The sequence below is a fragment of the Boleophthalmus pectinirostris genome, unplaced genomic scaffold (assembly GCF_026225935.1).
Source record: "Boleophthalmus pectinirostris isolate CB_2022bp ecotype Guang Dong unplaced genomic scaffold, ASM2622593v1 HiC_scaffold_2825, whole genome shotgun sequence".
Classification (NCBI taxonomy): Eukaryota; Metazoa; Chordata; class Actinopteri; order Gobiiformes; family Gobiidae; genus Boleophthalmus; species Boleophthalmus pectinirostris.
Window position 1 is genome coordinate 213,261 of NW_026571290.1, and position 25,000 is coordinate 238,260.

Here is a 25,000-nt window from a genome sequence, read left to right on the forward strand (position 1 = left end):
CAACACACAACACACACGTGAGCACACAACACCAACACACACAACACACACACACGTGAGTGCACAACAAACACACACAACACACACACACACACGACAACAACACACGTGAGCACACAACAACCACACAACAACGTGACACCAACAACAACACACACACACACACACAACACACACAACACACACGTGAGCGACAACAACACAACACACACACACACACACACACAACACACACACACACAACAACACAACACACACAACAACTGAACAACAACACACAACAACACACACAGCAACACCAACAGCCACAACAACACACACAACACACACAACACACGTGAGCGCACAACAACACACACAAACAACACACGTGAGCGCACAACACACACAACACACACACACGTGAACACACAACAACACACACAACACACACGTGAGCGCACAACAACACACACACACACACGTGACGCACACAACACACACACACACACACGTGAGCGCACAACAACACACACAACACACACATGAGGCGCACAACAACACACACACACAACACACACACCACACAAACAACACACACACAACACACACACAACACACACGTGAGCGCACAACAACACACACAACACACACACACACACGTGAGCGCACAACAACACACACAACACACGGAGCGCACAACACACACACACACAACGCGCACAACACACAACACACACGCCACACAACACACACAACACACAACGCACAACAACACACACACACACACACGAGCGCACAACAACACACACAACAACACACACAACACACACAACACACACGTGAGCGCACAACAACACACACAACACACACTACACACACAACACACACAACAACTGAGCACACACACAACACACACAACACACACACACACACGTGAGCGCACAACAACACACACACACACGTGAGCGTGAGCACAACACACACAACACAACACGTGAGCGCACAACAACAACACACTGAGCGCACAACACACAACACACACGTGAGCGCACAACAACACACACACACACACACACGTGAGCGCACAACAACACAACACACAACACAGCGTGAGCGCACAACAACACACAACACACACACGTGAGCGCACAACACCAACACAACACACACTGAAGGCACAACAACACACAACACACACACACACACACACACACACACACACACACAAACACACAACACACACACACACACGTGAGCGCACAACAACACAACAACACACACGTGAGCGCACAACAACACACAACACACACGTGAGCGCACAACAACACAACACACACGTGAGCGCACAACAACACACACAACACACACGTGAGCGCACAACAACACACACAACACACACGACACACACGTGAGCGCACAACAACACACACAACACACACGACACACACGTGAGCGCACAAACACACACAACACACACAACACACACGTGAGCGCACAACAACACACACAACACACACGTGAGCGCACAAACACACACACAACACACACGTGAGCGCACAACAACACACACACACACACGTGAGCGCACAACAACACACACGTGACGCACAACACACACACAGCGCACAACACACACACACACACCACACACACACACACACACACAGCGCACAACAACAACAACAACACAACACACAACACACAACACACACAACACACACACACACACACACGAGCACACACACACACACACACACACACACACACACAACACACACATGAGCGCACAACAACACACAACACACACTGAGCACACAACAACACACACACACTGAGCACACAACACACACACCACACACACACACGTGAGCGCACAACAACACACACAACACACACGTGAGCGCACAACAACACACACACACACACACGTGAGCGCACAACAACACACAACACACACACACGTGAGCCCACAACAACACACACAACACACACGTGAGCGCACAACACACACAACACACACGTGAGCGCACAACAACACACAACACAACACAACACACGTGAGCGCACAACAACACACAACACACACGTGAGCGCACAACACACAACACACACGTGAGCGCACAACAACACACAACAACACAACACACACGTGAGCGCACAACAACACACACACACACACGTGAGCGCACAACAACACACAACACACACGTGAGCGCACAACAACACACAACACACACGTGAGCGCACAACAACACACACGACACACACGTGAGTGCACAACAACACACACACACACACGTGAGCGCACAACAACACACACAACACACACGTGAGCGCACAACAACACACACAACACACACGTGAGCGCACAACAACACACACAACACACACGTGAGCGCACAACACCACACAACACACTCAACACACACGTGAGCGCACAACAACACACACACACACACACACACACACGTGAGCGCACAACACACACACACAACACAACAACACACAGCACTGAGCGCACAACACACACACGTGAGCACAACACACACACAACACACACGTGAGCGCACAACACACACAACACACGTGAGCGCACAACAACACACACAACACACACAACACACACGTGAGCGCACAACAACACACACAACACACAACACACACGAGCGCACAACAACACACACACACAGCGCACCAACAACACACACAACGTGAGCGCACAACAACACACACAACGCACACCACACACACAACACACACGTGAGCGCACAACACACACACACACGTGAGCGCACAACAAACACACACACACACTGAGCGCACAACAACACACACAACACGTGAGCGCAACAACACGCACAACACACACACACAACACCACACAACACACACAACACACAACGTGACGCACAAAGCACACAACAAACACACAACACACACACGTGAGCGCACAACAACACACAACACACACGTGAGCGCACAACAACACACACGTGAGCGCACAACAACACACACAACACACAACACTAGAGCCCGACCGATATGGATTTTGCTGTGGCCGATATGAAATCGATATAATGGGAGTTGGAGCTGCCGATATAATCGCCGATATATTTAGTGATGTAAAAATTCACTGTAAATGTTGAATTGTTTAAAAAACTTAGGTTTGGCTCTGGTGGATTTTAAACTGGGTTTATTTAGGAAACATTTATTGTTCTTCTGCCTCTTTACATCATATTTACAGACAGTAGTTTGACTTAATGGCATTTTTGCATCACATTCTAGACACTAGTGATGTTTATTCCAGTTCTTTTTAGAGAACCGGCTCTTTTGGCTCGGCTCACTAAAAGCTGCTGGTTCTTTTGGCTCCCAAGTGGCTCTTCAGATTGTTTTGTTGCAAGCAGGTCTAAAGCACGTCTAAAGCAGGACTGAATCAGGACTGAACCAGGTCTAAACCAGGACTGAAAAAGGACTAAACCAGGACTTATTTATTTTATGCTAAACTACAGTCAAATATGCTTGTTTTTTTAATTTTTTTTAATCCTACGTACACGCAAATTTCTCAAAGTTTAGTTTTGAGCCGCTGCCGCTGTCATACCACGAATCAAGCGGCGTGAAGAGAAAAAAAGTGAGAGAAAGAGAAAACACGGCTCCCAATAAGGATCAGGCTCCCGTCGTTCCCTTCAAAGAGCCGGTTCTAAGAGTCATTTCGTTGGCGACGAACCCATAACTAGTAAAGAAAGTAGCGCTATTAGCCTTTAGCCATAAATACGTGCGCGCCGCGGTAATTAATTATATACACAAATGTCATAATTCACACGTCTGTTCACAGCTCATTTACATATCAGTGCAGGTCCAGTAGCAAATATACGAGCAATATAATCACTTTAGAACAGACCAATAGAAAACAGTCTGTTTATGTGCGGGAGCTACAGCAGCTAACCCATAACAAATGACCAAAACTAGCTTCAGAGTCGACATATTTCCAACACTCACCGCTCACACAGGCTCCTCCTCACATCACAAATCTGCACTAATAAATGTCCTTTTAATCCAGACTCAAACCGATTGTCCGTAAAAAGAATATAATCTCAGTGTTTGGATCTGTGTCTGCAGGTGTAAACAAACACACGTGAGTGACGCGACTCTGTGGTGTGTTCAGGGACAGTATGGACACACACAGACAAATGACTCCGTAGATAAATACTGATGTGGAGCCACATATTAGGACATTTATCTGTCTGTAAATTGGATTAAATGAACAGAATGTAGAGAGTCTAAGCTTTATAACGAGGTGTAACATGGCCACGGGAAATATCTGCCCCTATCAGCAAGCATATCGGCCAATAGCCGATATGCCTAAAGTTGCCCATACCAGCCGATAATATCGGCCAACCGATATATCGGTCGGGCTCTACACAACACACACTTGAGCGCACAACACCACACAGTTAGTGCTGTGTTGTGGTGTTGAGGTGGTGGTGTTGTTGCGGGGGTGGTGTTGTGGTGGTGGTATTGTGGTGTTGTGGGGGTGGTGTTGTGGTGGTGTTGTTGTGGGGGTGGTGTTGTGGTGTTGTTGCGGTGATGTGGTGGTGTTGCGGTGGTGTTGTTGCGGTGGTGGTGTGGTGGTGGTGTTGCGGTGGTGGTGTGGTGGTGGTGTTGCGGTGTTGTTGCGGGGGTGGTGTTGCGGTGGTGGTGTTGCGGTGGTGGTGTTGTGGTGGTGGTGTTGCTGTGGGGGTGGTGTTGTGGTGGTGGTGGTGTTGCAGTAGTGTTGTGGTGGTGTTGCGGTGCTGTTGCGGTGGTGGTGTTGTGGTGGTGGTGTGGTGGTGGTGTTGCTGTGGGGGTGGTGTTGTGTGGTGGTGGTGTTGCAGTGTGTTGCAGTAGTGTTGTGGTGGTGTTGTGGTGGTGTGTGGGTGGTGTTGTGGTGTTGCGGTGGTGTTGTGGTGGTGTTGCGGTGGTGGTGTTGTGGTGGTGGTGTTGTGGTGGTGGTGTTGCGGTGGTGGGTGTGTGCGGTGGTGTTGTGGTGGTGGTGTTGTGGTGGTGATGTTGTGGCGGTGGTGTTGTGGCGGTGGTGTTGTGTGGCGGTGGTGTTGTTGTGGCGGTGGTGTTGTGGCGGTGATGTTGCGGTGGTGTTGCGGTGGTGTTGTTGCGGCGGTGGTGTTGCGGCGGTGGAGTTGTGGTGGTGTTGTGGTGGTGTTGCGGTGGTGTTGTTGCGGGGGTGGTGTTGTGGTGGTGTTGCGGTGATGTTGCGGTGGTGTGGTGGTGGTGTTGCGGTGGTGTTGTTGCGGGGGTGGTGTTGTAGCGAGGGTGGAGGTGTCATACCGAGCAGTAGTGAGTCCTTGTCGTTGCCGTGGAGGAGTTGGATGAGCAGAGGTAAACAGCCCGACTGCCTCATGGCGATGCACGAGTCCTGAGAACTGGACATTGCCAGAAGAGTCCGAGACATGTCGTCCTTATCATGGGTCCCCAACATGGACAGAAGACTGTACACCATCTCCACCTGTAGGAGAACACACAACCATCTCAACCATCTGAACCATCTGAACCTCCACCATCTCCACCATCTCCACCTGTAGGAGAACACACAACCATCTCAACCATCTGAACCTCCACCATCTCCACCATCTCCACCTGCAGGAGAACACACAACCATCTGAACCATCTGAACCTCCACCACCTCCACCTGCAGGAGAACACACAACCATCTGAACCATCTGAACCTCCACCATCTCCACCATCTCCACCTGTAGGAGAACACACAACCATCTGAACCTCCACCATCTCCACCATCTCCACCTGCAGGAGAACACACAACCATCTGAACCATCTGAACCTCCACCACCTCCACCTGCAGGAGAACACACAACCATCTGAACCATCTGAACCTCCACCATCTCCACCTGCAGGAGAACACACAACCATCTGAACCTCCACCATCTCCACCTGTAGGAGAACACACAACCATCTGAACCTCCACCATCTCCACCATCTCCACCTGCAGGAGAACACACAACCATCTGAACCATCTGAACCTCCACCACCTCCACCTGTAGGAGAACACACAACCATCTGAACCTCCACCATCTCCACCTGCAGGAGAACACATAACCATCTGAACCATCTGAACCTCCATCTCCACCACCTCCACCTGCAGGAAAACACACAACCATCTGAACCTCCACCACCTCCACCTGCAGGAGAACACACAACCATCTGAACCATCTGAACCTCCACCATCTCCACCATCTCCACCTGCAGGAGAACACACAACCATCTGAACCATCTGAACCTCCACCATCTCCACCTGCAGGAGAACACACAACCATCTGAACCTCCACCATCTCCACCATCTCCACCTGCAGGAGAACACACAACCATCTGAACCATCTGAACCTCCACCACCTCCACCTGCAGGAGAACACACAACCATCTGAACCTCCACCATCTCCACCTGCAGGAGAACACATAACCATCTGAACCATCTGAACCTCCACCATCTCCACCATCTTCACCTGCAGGAGAACACACAACCATCTGAACCATCTGAACCATATGAACCTCCACCACCTCCACCTGCAGGAGAACACACAACCATCTGAACCTCCACCACCTCCACCTGCAGGAGAACACACAACCATCTGAACCATCTGAACCTCCACCACCTCCACCATGTCCACCTGCAGGAGAACACACAACCATCTGAACCTCCACCATTTCCACCATCTCCACCATCTCCACCTGCAGGAGAACACACAACCATCTGAACCATCTGAACCTCCACCACCTCCACCTTCAGGAGAACACACAACCATCTGAACCATATGAACCTCCACCATCTCCACCTGCAGGAGAACACACAACCATCTGAACCATATGAACCTCCACCATCTCCACCTGCAGGAGAACACACAACCATCTGAACCTCCACCACCTCCATCTGCAGGAGAACACACAACCATCTGAACCGAGTGGATTTCTCACCTTCGTTCCCAGGTGGCTGGTGATTCGTCGAGGCACAGAGTAAGCGCCGTCATTGGCCGAGTCCAGGTCCAATCGGCTGGAGCTCTGCAGAAGGTCAGGACAATCAGAGGTCAGAGGTCATTTATGTTTTCAGAGTGAAAGGTGTGAAAGACGAGTGACTCACAGCAGACGGTGGAGCGCTCAGCTCTGCCTGAGGCCCCTCCTGAAAAACACACCAGCAAACTCACACTTTTCTACAAACACGAGCTTCAGTCCAGGAGGGTCGCAGGTCAGAGGTCAGGGAGGTCAGGGGGGTCAGGGAGGTCAGGGGAGTCAGGGAGGTCAGGGGAGTCAGGGAGGTCGGGGGGTCAGGGAGGTCAGGGAGGTCAGGGGGGTCAGGGGGGTCACGGAGGTCAGGGGGTCAGGGAGGTCAGGGAGGTCAGGGAGGTCAGGGGGGTCAGGGAGGTCAGGGGGGTCAGGGAGGTCAGGGGAGTTAGGGAGTTAGGGAGGTCAGGGGGGTCAGGGAGGTCAAGGGGGTCAGGGAGGTCAGGGGGGTCAGGGAGGTCAGGGGGGTCAGGGAGGTCGAGGGAGGGAGGTCAGGGGGCTCAGGGAGGTCAGAGAGGTCAGGGGGGTCACGGAGGTCAGGGAGGTCAGAGAGGTCAGGGGGGTCACGGAGGTCAGGGAGGGCAAGGGAGTTAGTGAGGTCGGGGGAGGTCAGGGAGGTCAGGGGAGTTTGGGAGGTCGAGGGAGTTAGGGAGGTCAGGGAGGTCGAGGGAGGTCGTCGGGGGTCAGGGAGGTCAGGGAGGTCGAGGTCAGGGGGTCACGGAGGTCAGGAGGTCGAGGGAGGTCAGGGAGTTAGGGAGGTCAGGGAGGTCGAGGGAGGTCAGGGGAGTTAGGGAGGTCAGGGAGGTCGAGGGAGGTCAGGGGAGTTAGGGAGGTCAGGGAGGTCGAGGGAGGTCAGGGGTACCTGGTTCCTGGAGCCCAGTTTGAGGATGTCCTTCTCAATCTGTTGGATCCGAGAGACTCGAGCCTGAAACAGAAACAAAAGTCAGACTGAACCCTCCTCTGCTCCACCTCCACCTGCTCCACCTGCTCCACGTGGTGCAGGTGGTGCAGGTGGTGTGTAGTTGGTGCAGGTGGTGTGTAGGTGGTGCAGGTGGTGCAGGTGGTGCAGGTGGTGCAGGTGGTATAGGTGGTGCAGGTGGTGTAGGTGGTGCAGGTGGTATAGGTGGTGCAGGTGCAGGTGGTGTAGGTGGTGTAGGTAGGTGGTGCAGGTGGTATAGGTGGTGTATAGGTGGTGTGGTGTGTAGGTGGTGTGTATGGTGGTGCAGGTGGTATAGGTGGTGCAGGTGGTGCAGGTGGTGCAGGTGGTGCAGGTGGTGCAGGTGGTGCATGCAGGTGGTGCAGGTGGTGCAGGTGGTGCAGGTGGTGCAGGTGGTATAGGTGGTGCAGGTGGTGGTGCAGGTGGTATTAGGTGGTGCAGGTGGTATAGGTGGTGCAGGTGGTATAGGTGGTGCAGGTGGTATAGGTGGTGTGTGGTGGTGCAGGTGGTGGTGCAGGTGGTGCAGGGTGGTGCATAGGTGGTGCAGGTGTATAGGTGGTGCAGGTGGTATAGGTGGTGTGTAGGTGGTGCAGGTGGTGCAGGTGGTATAGGTGGTGCAGGTGGTATAGGTGGTGGTAGGTAGGTGGTGCAGGTGGTGCAGGTGGTATAGGTGGTGCAGGTGGTATAGGTGGTGTGCAGGTGGTGCAGGTGGTGCAGGTGGTGCAGGTGGTATAGGTGGTGCAGGTGGTGCATAGGTGGTTAGGTGGTAGGTGGTGCAGGTGGTATAGGTGGTGCAGGTGGTATAGGTGGTGCAGGTGGTGCAGGTGGTGCAGGTGGTATAGGTGGTGCAGGTGGTGCAGGTGGTGCAGGTGGTGCAGGTGGTGCAGGTGGTGCAGGTGGTGCAGGTGAGGTGGTGCAGGTGGTGCAGGTGGTGCAGGTGGTGCAGACAGACCTGAGCTCTTCTCTCCATCTCCTGACAGGAGCCCAGTTGTTCCTCCATGGCAGAACGAATCTGACGAGCTTCAAACTCCAACTGTCGACGACTCATGTCCGTCTGAAGAGTGAACTACAACAACACAAACACGCACAATCAACTACAACTACACACAGACGCACAACTACAACAACACAAACACGCACAATCAACTACAACTACACACAGACGCACAACTACAACAACACAAACACGCACAATCAACTACAACTACACACAGACGCACAACTACAACAACACAAACACGCACAATCAACTACAACTACACACAGACGCACAATCAACTACAACAACACAAACACGCACAATCAACTACAACAACACAAACACGCACAATCAACTACAACTACACACAGACGCACAATCAACTACAACAACACAAACACGCACAATCAACTACAACTACACACAGACAGCACAACACAACACACAACACAACAACACATCAACACAACTACACACACAAGACACACAATCAACTACAACAACACAAACACGCACAATCAACTACAACACAAACACGCACAATCAACTACAACACAAACACGCACAATCAACTACAACTACACACAGACGCACGCACAATCAACTACAACAACACAAACACGCACAACTACAACAACACAAACACGCACAACTACAACAACACAAACATGCACAATCAACTACAACAACACAAACACGCACAATCAACTACAACAACACAAACACGCACAATCAACTACAACTACACAAACACGCACAATCAACTACAACAACACAAACACGCACAACTATAACTACACACAGACGCACAACTACAACACAAACACGCACAATCAACTACAACTACACACAGACGCACAACTACAACAACAACACAAACACGCACAATCAACTACAACTACACACAGACGCACAACTACAACAACACAAACACGCACAATCAACTACAACTACACACAGACGCACAATCAACTACAACAACACAAACACGCACAATCAACTACAACTACACAAACACGCACAACTACAACAACACAAACACGCACAATCAACTACAACTACACACAGACGCACAATCAACTACAACAACACAAACACGCACAATCAACTACAACTACACACACACGCACAATCAACTACAACTACACAAACACGCACAATCAACTACAACTACACAAACACGCACAATCAACTACAACAACACAAACACGCACAATCAACTACAACTACACAAACACGCACAATCAACTACAACTACACACACACGCACAATCAACTACAACAACACAAACACGCACAATCAACTACAACAACACAAACACGCACAATCAACTACAACTACACAAACACGCACAATCAACTACAACTACACACAGACGCACAATCAACTACAACTACACAAACACGCACAATCAACTACAACAACACAAACACGCACAAACTACAACTACACAAACACGCACAATCAACAACAACACACACACAGACGCACAACTACACACACAGACGCACAACTACAACACACACAGACGCACAACTACACACACAGACGCACAATCAACTACAACACACACACAGACGCACAATCAACTACAACACACACACAGACGCACAATCAACTACAACACACACACAGACGCACAACTACAACACACACACAGACGCACAACTACACACACAGACGCACAACTACACACACACACAGACGCACAACTACAACACACACACAGACGCACAACTACAACAACACACACAGACGCACAACTACACACACAGACGCACAATCAACTACAACACACACACAGACGTACAACACACACACAGACGCACAACTACAACAACACACACAGATGCACAATCAACTACAACACACATAGATGCACAACTACAACACACACAGACAACACACACAGACGCACAACTACAACACATACAGACGCACAAACAACAACACCACACACACAAAGCTGTGTGCGACACATAATGAACACACACACAGGTGAGGTGTGGGGTGAGGGGTCGGTTATAGGCCAGTGGTTGTGGGTGTGGTTGTGGGTGGAGTCGGGGGTGTGGTTGTGGGTGTGGGTGTAGTCGGGGGTGTGGTTGTGGGTGTGGGTGGAGTCGGGGGTGTGGTTGTGGGTGTAGTCGGGGGTGTGGTTGTGGGTGGAGTCGGGGGTGTGGTTGTGGGTGGAGTCGAGGGTGTGGTTGTGGGTGGAGTCGGGGTGGGTTGTGGGTGGAGTCGGGGTGTGGTTGTGGTGGGTGTCGGGGGTGTGGTTGTGGGTGTGGGTGTGAGTCGGGGGGTGGTTGTGGTGGGTCGGGTGTGGTTGTGGAGTCGGGGTGGTGTGGAGTCGGGGTGTGTGTGGAGTCGGGGGTGTGGTTGTGGGTGGAGTCGGGGGTGTGGTTGTGGGTGTAGTCGGGGGGTGTGTTGTGGGTGGTGTCGGGGGTGTGGTTGTGGGTGTGGGTGAGTCGGGGTGTGGTTGTGGTGTAGTCGGGGGTGTGGTTGTGGGTGGTGTGTGGGTGGAGTCGGGGGTGTGGTTGTGGGTGGAGTCGGGGGTGTGGTTGTGGGTGGAGTCGGGGGTGGTATCGTACGTTTTCGGTGAGCGGGAGGCTGTCGATGCGTTTGGTCAGGTTCTGGAGCTGGGCGTAGTACCAGTCCTTCTCCTTCTCCTCCTTCTCCAGCTCAGCCAATAGGAGCGCTCTGAGAGAGACGGACAGAGACAAGAGCCAATCAGAGAGCAGACACCTTAATAACAGACCAACCAGAGAGCCTCCCTGCCTCAGTGCCCACAAAACTACACTCACAAATCTACACTCACAAAAACAAATCTACCCTCACAAAAACAAATCTACACTCACAGATCTATAATAAATCCGTGGGGGGTTAGCGCCCTCTGCTGGTGAGGGGCTGTAGGTGTTGGTGTAAATGTTCAGAACTCTTGACACTGAGTTGAGAGTTAAATGTGACCTGTACATTTATTGTGTCATGTTTAAACACTCAGGGTTAAATAACAAATCAAATAAATCAAATAAACTTGGATGAGTCACTTGAAACAGTTTGTACCTCTCCTTCTCCAGCTCCTCCAGGGCTCTGTCGTGTCCCTCTCTGCCCGCAGGGGGCGCTCCTCTGTCGTGTCCCTCTCTGCCCGCAGGGGGCGCTCCTCTGTCGTGTCCCTCTCTGCCCGCAGGGGGCGCTCCTCTGTCGTGTCCCTCTCTGCCCGCAGGGGGCGCTCCTCTGTCGTGTCCCTCTCTGCCCGCAGGGGGCGCTCCTCTGTCGTGTCCCTCTCTGTCCACAGGGGGCGCTCCTCTGCGCTGGGCTGGAGCTCCAGAGGAAGAGGCCGAGGAGGAGGAGGACGATGGGGGCACAGGAGGCCTGCTCCTGGGCTTAAACCCCGCAGGGTCCAGGCTCATCTCTGGAACACAGAACACACAGTGAGACCCAGACCCAGACCGAGACCCAGACCGAGACCGAGACCCAGACCGAGACCGAGACCAGACCAAGACCGAGACCCAGACCAAGACCCAGACCAAGACCGAGACCCAGACCAGACCAGACCGAGACCCAGACCGAGACCCAAAAAGAGACCATGAGACCTGACTGTTCTCACTAAAGCACAGATCTATAGGGGAATATAGCACCCTACACACACTCTACAGATGCCCATGTATTTTCAGAGTCGACATCGTCGACGAGTCACAGCTCCAGTCACAAGTTTGCAGCCCTGTTCTCCTCTCCCTCCCTCTCTTCCTCTTCCTCTCTTCCTCCTCCTCCTCCTCTTCTTCTTCTTCACCTTTCAGTCTCTCGATGAGTTCGTGGGAGCCTCCTCCGTCTCCTGTGTCTTCTTCTATCGTCCCCTGCAGCTGCTTCAGCACTTCCTGAAACACACACACAGAAAGCTCCCATGATCCTCTGCTCTGAGGGACGCTCCTCCTCCTCACACACACCTGACGAGAGGAAGACGAAGACGAAGACGAGAGGAAGACGAAGACGAGAGAAGAAGACGAGAGGAAGACGAAGACGAGAGGAAGACGAAGAGAGAAGACGAAGACGAAGAAGACGAAGACGAGAGGAAGACGAAGACGAGAGGAAGACGAGAGGAAGACGAAGACGAGAGAGAGACGAGACGAAGAGAAGGACGAGAGGAAGACGAAGAGACGAAGACGAGAGGAAGACGAAGACAAGAGACGAAGACGAAGACGAGAGGAGACGAAGACGAGAGAAGACGAAGACAGACGAAGACGAGAAGGAAGACGAAGACGAAGACGAGAGGAAGACGAGAGGAAGACGAGAGGAAGACGGAGAGAGAAGACGAAGACGAGAGGAAGACGAAGACGAGAGAAGACGAGACGAGAAGACGAAGACGAAGAAGACGAAGACGAGACGAGAGACGAGAGAAGACGAGAGGAAGACGAAGAGACGAGAGGAAGACGAAGACGACGAGAGGAAGACGAAGACGAGAGAGACGAGACGAGAGACGAGAGACGAGAGGAAGACGAAGACGAGAGGAAGACGAGAGAAGACGAGAGACGAGAGAGAAGACGAAGAGAGAAGACGAAGACGAAGACGAAGACGAAGAGGAAGACGAGAGACGAAGACGAGAGAAGACGAGAGAGAAAGACGAGAGGAAGACGAAGACGAGAGGAAGAGGAGAGGAAGACGAAGACGAGAGGAAGACGAAGACGAAAACGAGAGGAAGACGAAGACGAGAGGAAGACGAAGACGAGAGGAAGACGAAGACGAAGACGAGAGGAAGACGAAGACGAAGACGAGAGGAAGACGAAAGACGAGAGGAAGACGAAGACGAAAAGACGAGAGGAAGACGAAGACGAGAGGAAGACGAGACGAGAGGAGACGAAGACGAGAGGAAGACGAAGACGAGAAACGAGAGGAAGACGAAGAAGACGAGAGGAAGACGAAGACGAAGAGAAGACGAGAGGAAGACGAAGACGAGACGAAGACGAGAGACGAAAAGAGAGAAGACGAAGACGAAGACGAGAGAGAGAAGACGACGAGAGAAGACGAAGACGAGAGGAAGAGGAAGAGAAGACGAGAGAAGACGAAGACGAAAACGAGAGGAAGACGAAGACGAAAACGAGAGGAAGACGGAGAGGAAGACGAAGACGAGAGGAAGACGAAGACGAAGACGAGAGGAAGAGGAGAGGAAGACGAAGACGAGAGGAAGACGAGAGAAGAAGAGAGGAAGACGAAGACGAGAGGAAGACGAAGACGAGAGGAAGACGAAGACGAGAGGAAGACGAGAGGAAGAGGAGAGAAGAGGAGAGGAAGACGAAAACGAGAGGAAGACGAAGACGAGAGGAAGACGAGAGGAAGACGGAAGACGAGAGGAAGACGAGAGACGAAGACGAGAGGAAGAGAGAGGAAGACGAAGAGGAGAGGAAGAGGAGTTTTAAAGCGCGCGTCTCACCACGATCAGACGGCAGCGCTCCAACACAGACATGTCCACAACAACAGGAAACAGGAAACAACCAGGAAGTGATGGACAGGAAGCGGGACAATAAGGGGCGGGACTAACCCAGCGGGATCCACCAATGGGAATAAAGTCATAAAATAAACAGAAACAAAAGACGAAAGGAAAGAGGGATGACGAGAAAAGACGGAGAGAAGAGGAGGACCAATCACGAGGCTGCGTTTGAGGAGAGGCGCCGGATTGGACGAAAGATCAGGAGCTATTTATAGAAACGCCAAGAGTCACATGACCACGGAGACGAGGTCATGTGACTGACGGGGAAGGAGGGAAGGAGACGAGGGACTGTCCACTCACATCAGAGGAGACAGGAGACGAGAAAAGGAGACAAGGACACGAGGAGACGAGGAAATGAGGAGAGAGAAGAGAGGAAAGGAGACAAGGAGAGAGGAGACGAGGAAATAAGGAGAGAGAAGAGAGGAAAGGAGACAAGGAGAGAGGAGACGAGGAAAGGAGAGAGAAGAAAGGAAAGGAGACAAGGAGAGAGGAGACGAGGAAATGAGGAGAGAGAAAAGAGGAAAGGAGACAAGGAGAGAGGAGACGAGGAAATAAGGAGAGAGAAGAGAGGAAAGGAGACAAGGAGAGAGGAGACGAGGAAATAAGGAGAGAGAAGAGAGGAAAGGAGACAAGGAGAGAGGAGACAAGAAAATAGGGAGAGAGAAGAGAGGAAAGGAGACAAGGAGAGGAGATGAGGAAATAGGGAGAGAGGAGACGAGTAAAGGAGGCAAGGAGAGAGGAGACGAGTAAAGGAGACAAGGAGAGAGGAGACTGTTGGAATCTTTGTTCTAATGTCATTTATCCTGAGACTCCATGTCCCATAATCCTCTGCTCTTTCCACCTCGTGATGTCATCATGTGGTGATACAGGAAGTGCTCCAGTGTGTTTTTAAACTCCACACTTCACCTTCACTAGAATCATCTGGATCGTTTCAGTCGTGGAGTCGTTGATCTTGACTCAACTAAAGAGAAAAGGAGCTGTTCACTTGATGACATCATGAGGTGGAACAGAGCGTCTGGAGCAGGTCCGGGTCCGGGTCCAGGTCCGGGTCCAGGTCCAGTGGTACCTTCATGTTGGAGGCCTCGGACTCGAGTTTGCTCAGGTGGGTGGAGTTGTCCTGCAGCTCTTGTCTCAGGGTGGAGTTCTCCATCTTCAGCACCTCCACCTGCCTCAGCAGCTGGTCATAGGACGCCATGACCCCTGCTCCTCAGACCTGCAACACACCAGAACCACACCAGAACCGGGTCAGAACCACACCAGAACCACGACAGAACCATGACCCCTGCTCCTCAGACCTGCAACACACCAGAACCACACCAGAACCGGGTCAGAACCACACCAGAACCACGACAGAACCATGACCCCTGCTCCTCAGACCTGCAACACACCAGAACCACACCAGAACCGGGTCAGAACCACACCAGAACCACGACAGAACCACACCAGAACCACGACAGAACCACGACAGAACCACGACAGAACCATGACCCCTGCTCCTCAGACCTGCAACACACCAGAACCACGACAGAACCGGGTCAGAACCACACCAGAACCACAACAGAACCACGACCCCTGCTCCTCAGACCTGCAACACACACAGAACCACACCAGAACCGGGTCAGAACCACACCAGAACCACGACAGAACCACGACCCCTGCTCCTCAGACCTGCAACACACCAGAACCGGGTCAGAACCACACCAGAACCACGACAGAACCACAACAGAACCACGACAGAACCACGAACAGAACCACGACAGAACCATGACCCCTGCTCCTCAGACCTGCAACACACCAGAACCACACCAGAACCGGGTCAAGAACCACAACAGAACCACGACAGAACCATGACCCCTGCCTCCTCAGACCTGCAACACACCAGAACCGGGTCAGAACCACACCAGAACCACGACAGAACCATGACCCCTGCTCCTCAGACCTGCAACACACCAGAACCACACCAGAACCGGGTCAGAACCACACCAGAACCACGACAGAACCACAACAGAACCACGACAGAACCACGACAGAACCACGACAGAACCATGACCCTGCTCCTCAGACCTGCAACACACCAGAACCACACCAGAACCGGTCAGAACCACAACAGAACCACGACAGAACCATGACCCCTGCTCCTCAGACCTGCAACACACCAGAACCGGGTCAGAACCACACCAGAACCACGACAGAACCATGACCCCTGCTCCTCAGACCTGCAACACACCAGAACCGGGTCAGAAACCGCACCCAGAACCACGACAGAACCACGACCCCTGCTCCTCAGACCTGCAACACACCAGAACCACACCAGAACCACAACAGAACCACGACAGAACCATGACCCCTGCTCCTCAGACCTGCAACACACCAGAACCACACCAGAACCGGGTCAGAAACCACACCAGAACCACACCAGAACCACGACCAGAACCACGACCCCTGCTCCTCAGACCTGCAACACACCAGAACCACACACCAGAACCACAACAGAACCACGAAAGAACCATGACCCCTGCTCCTCAGACCTGCAACACACCAGAACCACAACAGAACCGGGTCAGAACCACACACCAGAACCACGACAGAAACCACGACCCCTGCTCCTCAGACCTGCAACACACCAGAACCACACCAGAACCGGGTCAGAACCACACACAGAACCACACCAGAACCACGACCCCTGCTCCTCAGACCTGCAACACACCAGAACCACACCAGAACCGGGTCAGAACCACACCAGAACCATGACAGAACCACGACCCCTGCTCCTCAGACCTGCAACACACCAGAACCACAACAGAACCAGAACCACGACAGAACCACGACAGAAACCACGACAGAACCACGACAGAACCATGACCCCTGCTCCTCAGACCTGCAACACACCAGAACCACACCAGAACCGGGTCAGAACCACAACAGAACCACGACAGAAACCATGACCCCTGCTCCTCAGACCTGCAACACACACCAGAACCACACCAGAACCACAACAGAACCACGACAGAACCACAACAGAACCACAACAGAACCCACGACAGAACCACGACAGAACCATGACCCCTGCTCCTCAGACCTGCAACACACCAGAACCACACCAGAACCGGGTCAGAACCACACCAGAACCACGACAGAACCACGACAGAACCACGACAGAACCACGACCCCTGCTCCTCAGACCTGCAACACACCAGAACCACACCAGAACCACAACAGAACCACGACAGAACCATGACCCCTGCTCCTCAGACCTGCAACACACCAGAACCACACCAGAACCGGGTCAGAACCACACCAGAACCACGACAGAACCATGACCCCTGCTCCTCAGACCTGCAAACACACCAGAACCACACCAGAACCGGCTCTGAACCACAAACAGAACCACACCAGAACCACGACAGAACCATGACCCCTGCTCCTCAGACCTGCAACACACCAGAACCACACCAGAACCGGGTCAGAACCACACCAGAACCACGACAGAACCACGACCCCTGCTCCTCAGACCTGCAACACACCAGAACCACACCAGAACCGGGTCAGAACCACACCAGAACCACACCAGAACCACGACAGAACCACGACCCCTGCTCCTCAGACCTGCAACACACCAGAACCACACTAGAACCGGGTCAGAACCACAACAGAACCACGACAGAACCACGACCCCTGCTCCTCAGACCTGCAACACACCAGAACCACACCAGAACCGGGTCAGAACCACAACAGAACCACACCAGAACCACGACAGAACCATGACCCCTGCTCCTCAGACCTGCAACACACCAGAACCACACCAGAACCGGGTCAGAACCACACCAGAACCACGACAGAACCACGACCCCTGCTCCTCAGACCTGCAACACACCAGAACCACACCAGAACCACACCAGAACCACAACAGAACCACAACAGAACCACGACAGAACCACGACAGAACCATGACCCCTGCTCCTCAGACCTGCAACACACCAGAACCACACCAGAACCGGGTCAGAACCACACCAGAACCATGACAGAACCACGACCCCTGCTCCTCAGACCTGCAACACACCAGAACCACAACAGAACCACGACAGAACCACGACAGAACCACGACAGAACACAACAGAACCACGACAGAACCACGACAGAACCATGACCCCTGCTCCTCAGACCTGCAACACACCAGAACCACACCAGAACCGGGTCAGAACCACAACAGAACCACGACAGAACCATGACCCCTGCTCCTCAGACCTGCAACACACCAGAACCACACCAGAACCACAACAGAACCACGACAGAACCACAACAGAACCACAAACAGAACCACGACAGAACCACGACAGAACCATGACCCCTGCTCCTCAGACCTGCAACACACCAGAACCACACCAGAACCGGGTCAGAACCACACCAGAACCACGACAGAACCACGACAGAACCACGACAGAACCACGACAGAACCACGACCCCTGCTCCTCAGACCTGCAACACACACCAGAACCACACCAGAACCACAACAGAACCACGACAGAACCATGACCCCTGCTCCTCAGACCTGCAACACACCAGAACCACACCAGAACCGGGTCAGAACCACACCAGAACCACGACAGAACCATGACCCCTGCTCCTCAGACCTGCAACACACCAGAACCACACCAGAACCGGTCTGAACCACACACAGAACCACACCAGAACCACGACAGAACCATGACCCCTGCTCCTCAGACCTGCAACACACCAGAACCACACCAGAACCGGGTCAGAACCACACCAGAACCACGACAGAACCACGACCCCTGCTCCTCAGACCTGCAACACACCAGAACCACACCAGAAAACCGGGTCAGAACCACACCAGAACCACACCAGAACCACGACAGAACCACGACCCCTGCTCCTCAGACCTGCAACACACCAGAACCACACCAGAACCGGGTCAGAACCACAACGAACCACGACAGAACCACGACCCCTGCTCCTCAGACCTGCAACACACCAGAACCACACCAGAACCGGGTCAGAACCACACCAGAACCACACCAGAACCACGACAGAACCATGACCCCTGCTCCTCAGACCTGCAACACACCAGAACCACACCAGAACCGGGTCAGAACCACACCAGAACCACGACAGAACCACGACCCCTGCTCCTCAGACCTGCAAACACACCAGAACCACACCAGAACCACACCAGAACCACAACAGAACCACAACAGAACCACGACAGAACCACGACAGAACCACGACAGAACCATGACCCCTGCTCCTCAGACCTGCAACACACCAGAACCACACCAGAACCGGGTCAGAACCACACCAGAACCACGACAGAACCGGGTCAGAACCACACCAGAACTGGGTCAGAACCACACCAGAACCGGGTCAGAACCACACCAGAACCACACCAGAACCGGGTCAGAACCACACCAGAACTGGGTCAGAACCACACCAGAACCGGGTCAGAACCACACCAGAACCGGGTCAGAACCAGGTCAGGTCTAATCCTGTCAGGAGATATCGTTTCTAGGGCTGGTAGATTCAGTTGTCGATACGATACTTATCGATACTGTGCACGTTCAGTTCGATAAAATAAAAAGTCTGAATCGTGTGTTTGTTTAACCTCTTCAAAAGTTCAAAGTTCAAAAGTGTCGCACAAACAAGTTTCCAAAACAAAACCACAAAACTAAACCATAAAATACTCCACGATATATCGACACGGCAGCCCACGATATCAACACTGTCACATTAAACCATACGATATATCGACAGGGCAGCCCACGATATCAACACTGTCACATTAAACCATACGATATATCGACAGGGCAGCCCACGATATCAACACTGTCACATTAAACCATACGATATATCGACAGGGCAGCCCACGATATCAACACTGTCACATTAAACCATACGATATATCGACAGGGCAGCCCACGATATCGACAGTCACATTAAACCATACGATATATCGACAGGGCAGCCCACGATATCAACACTGTCACATTAAACCATACGATATATCGACAGGGCAGCCCACGATATCGACAGTCACATTAAACCATACGCTATATCGACACGGCAGCCCACGATATCAACACTGTCACATTAAACCATACGATATATCGACAGGGCAGCCCACGATATCACACTGTCACATTAAACCATACGTATCGACACGGCAGCCCACGATATCAACACTGTCACATTAAACCATACGATATATCGACAGGGCAGCCCACGATATATCAACACTGTCACATTAAACCATACGATATATCGACAGGGCAGCCCACGATATCGACAGTCACATTAAACCATACGATATATCGACAGGGCAGCCCACGATATCAACACTGTCACATTAAACCATACGATATATCGACAGGGCAGCCCACGATATCACTGTCACATTAACCATACGATATATCGACAGGGCAGCCCACGATATCAACACTGTCACATTAAACCATACGATATATCGACGGGCAGCCACGATATCACACTGTCACATTAAACCATACGATATATCGACAGGGCAGCCCACGATATCGACAGTCACATTAAACCATACGCTATATCGACAGGCAGCCCACGATATCGACAGTCACATTAAACCATACGATATCGACACGGCAGCCCACGATATCAACACTGTCACATTAAACCATACGATATATCGACAGGGCAGCCCACGATATCAACACTGTCACATTAAACCATACGATATATCGACAGGGCAGCCCACGATATCGACAGTCACATTAAACCATACGATATATCGACAGGGCAGCCCACGATATCAACACTGTCACATTAAACCATACGATATATCGACAGGGCAGCCCACGATATCAACACTGTCACATTAAACCATACGATATATCGACAGGGCAGCCCACGATATCGACAGTCACATTAAACCATACGATATATCGACAGGGCAGCCCACGATATCAACACTGTCACATTAAACCATACGATATATCGACAGGGCAGCCCACGATATCGACAGTCACATTAAACCATACGATATATCGATATTTCCATATTTTTGCACAGCCCTGATATTTACAGTCATCTACTCAGAGCCACAGACCAGAACCAGACCAGGACTAAACCAGAACCAGACCAGAACCAGACCAGGATTAAACCAGGACTAAACCAGGAGACTGAACCAGGACTAAAACAGGACCAAACCAGGACTAAACCAGGAATAAAACAGGACTAAAACAGGACCAGGCCAGGACTAAAACAGGAGACTGAACCAGGACTGAACCAGGACTAAACCAGGACTAAACCAGGACTAAAACAGAAGACTCAACCAGGACTAAAACAGGACCAAACCAGGACTAAAACAGGACTAAAAAGGACCAGGGCCTGGATTTAAATGGGTTATGAGAGAGTCCACTGAACCAGTCTGTGGTTTGTATTCAACACCACAAAACACTGACACACAAAAGACCAGGACCAGACCAGGACCAGGACCAGGACCAAGTCTAAAGCAGCTGAGGCAGGTTGATGAGTAAAGCCTCTCTCCTGCTGCAGCTCATCAGTGCTGAACAGCGGCCATTTTCTACATCCTCCTCCTCCTCCTCTTCCTCTCCCTCTCCTCCTGTCATCCTGCTCTTCCTCCTCCTCCTCCTCCTCCTCCTCCCTCCTCTTCCTCCCCCTCTCTGTCCTCTCTTTGTCTCCGTCCGTCCTTCGTCCTTTGCGTCCTGTTTCCTTTTGTGATGTGTCTCCCTCCATCACCGCGGTGCTTTTGTGTGTGCGGCGCCGCGGCCCAGATCCTGCCCCCGCCCCAATGCCCTGACGCCCTCCCGCCGCGCGCCGTGCCCCCGCCGCCCGCTGGTGAGGGTGCGAGGGCAGGTGCGGGGCAGGTGCGGGGGCGGGTGCGGGGCAGGGGCAGACGGGGTAAAAGAGGAAAATGGAAGCAGCACTCACCCCATCGCTGTCGTCTGTGAGACAGAACAGAGCACGGCACAGGAGTCATGTGACCTGACACAGCCAATCACAGAGCAGAGGAGCAGTCATGTGACCTGACACAGCCAATAAGAGGAGAGGCAGGGGGAGGGGCTCCAAACCTGCCTCACACCACGACTGAACCAAGTCTAACCCAGAGACTAAACCAAGACTAAACCAGAATTGAACCAGGACTAAACCAGGACTAAACCAGAATTGAACCAGGACTAAACCAGAATTGAACCAGGACTAAACCAGAGACTAAATCAAGACTAAACCAGGACTAAACCAGAACTAAACCAGAACTAAACCAGGACTAAACCAGGACTAAACCAGAGACTAAACCAGAGACTAAACCAAGACTGAACCAGGTCTAACCCAGAGACTAAACCAGGACTGAACCAGAACTAAACCAGGACTAAACCAGAGACTAAACCAGGACTAAACTGGGACTAAACCAGGACTAAACCAGTTTTCCTGTGGATCTGTTTAAAGCTCTTGGATCTTTAGACTCTTTAATCAGGATTAAGATTAAACACAGACCAGAGACCAGAGACCAGAGACCAGACCAGAAGACCAGACCAGAGACCAGACCAGAGACCAGAGACCAGACCAGAGACCAGAGACCAGAGACCAGACCAGAGACCAGACCAGAGACCAGACCAGAGACCAAAGACCAGACCAGAGACCAGAGACCAGAGACCACCAGAGACCAGAGACCAGAGACCAGAGACCAGAGACCAGAGACCAGAGACCAGAGAGACCAGACCAGACCAGACCAGACCAGAGACCAGAGACCAGAGACCAGAGACCAGAGACAAAGACCAGACCAGAGACCAGAGACCAGACCAGAGACCAGAAGACCGACCAGAGACCAGAGACCAGAGACCAGACCAGAGACCAGAGACCAGAGACCAGAGACCAGAGACCAGAGACCAGAGACCAGAGACCAGAGACCAGAGACAGAGACAGAGAGACAGAGACCAGAGACCAGAGACCAGAGACCAGACCAGAGACCAGACAGACAGAGACCAGAGACCAGACCAGAGACCAGAGACCAGAGACCAGACCAGAGACCAGACCAGACCAGAGACCAGAGACCAGAGAGACCAGAGACCAGAGACAGAGACCAGAGACCAGACCAGACCAGACCAGAGACCAGACCAGAGACCAGACCCAGACCAGAGACCAGAGACCAGACCAGACCAGACCAGAGACCAGACCAGACCAGAGGACAGAGACCAGACCAGAGACCAAAGACCAGACCAGAGACCAGAGACCAGACAGAGACAGAGACCAGAGACCAGACCAGAGACCAGAGACCAGAGACCAGAGACCAGACCAGAGACCAGAGACCAGAGACCAGAGACAGAGACCAGAGACCAGACCAGAGACCAGAGACCAGAGATCAGAGACAGACCAGAGACCAGAGACCAGAGACCAGAGACCAGACCAGAGACCAGACCAGAGACCAGAGACCAGAGATCAGACCCAGAGACCAGACCAGAGACAGACCAGAAGACCAGAGACCAAGACCAGAGACAGAGACAGAGACCAGAGACCAGAGACAAAGACACCAGACCAGAGACCAAGACCAGAGACCAGAGACCAGAGACCAGAGACCAGAGACCAGAGACCAGAGACCAGACCAGACCAGAGACCAGACCAGAGACCAGCCAGACCAGAGAACAGACCAGAGACCAGAGACCAGACCCAAAGCGGAACAGGAACAATCAAATTATCAGTTTATCACTCTAAAAGAGAGAAGCACATTTTGGTCTGAACCAGGACTAAACCAGGACTAAACCAGAACTAAACCAGAACTAAACCAGGACTAAACCAGGACTAGACCAGGACTAAACCTAAAGAGAAGCACATTCTGGACGGTTCAGCTAAAAACGTAGGTCCCATGAAACGATTGTGAATCTTCTCCCCTCATCAAACACACACACACACACAACACACACAACACACACACACACACACACAAACACACAACACACACACACACAACACACACACACACACACACACACACACACACACACACACACACACAACACACACACACACACACACAACACACACACACACACACACACACACACACAACACACACACACACACACACACACACACACAACACACACACACACACACACACACACACACACAACACACACACACACACACACACACACACACACACACACAACACACACACACACACACACACACACACACACACACACACACACACACACACACACACACACACACACACACACACACACACACACACACACACACACACAACAACACACACACACACACACACACACACACACACACACAACACACACACACACACAACACACACAAACACACACACACACACACACACACACACACACACACACACACACACATACACACACACACACACACACACAACACACACACACACACACAACACACACACACACACACACACACACACACACACACACACACACACACACACACACACACACACACACACACACGACACACACACACACACACACACACACACACACACACACACACAAACACACA

General features: G+C 52.1%; 1 protein-coding gene across 1 annotated transcript in view; it reads right to left on the bottom strand.

Moving 5' to 3' along the window:
• apc (APC regulator of WNT signaling pathway) overlaps positions 1 to 25,000 on the bottom strand; it is a 46,522-nt gene that overhangs the window by 19,311 nt on the left and 2,211 nt on the right. Inside the window, 9 exon segments of the mRNA XM_055159861.1 lie at positions 4,960 to 5,482; positions 6,964 to 7,047; positions 7,127 to 7,165; positions 7,910 to 7,972; positions 8,937 to 9,050; positions 11,553 to 11,661; positions 12,025 to 12,373; positions 12,752 to 12,836; positions 15,510 to 15,656. Of these exon segments, the coding sequence (XP_055015836.1) occupies positions 4,960 to 5,482; positions 6,964 to 7,047; positions 7,127 to 7,165; positions 7,910 to 7,972; positions 8,937 to 9,050; positions 11,553 to 11,661; positions 12,025 to 12,373; positions 12,752 to 12,836; positions 15,510 to 15,638 (1,495 nt within the window). The 5' untranslated portion in view covers positions 15,639 to 15,656.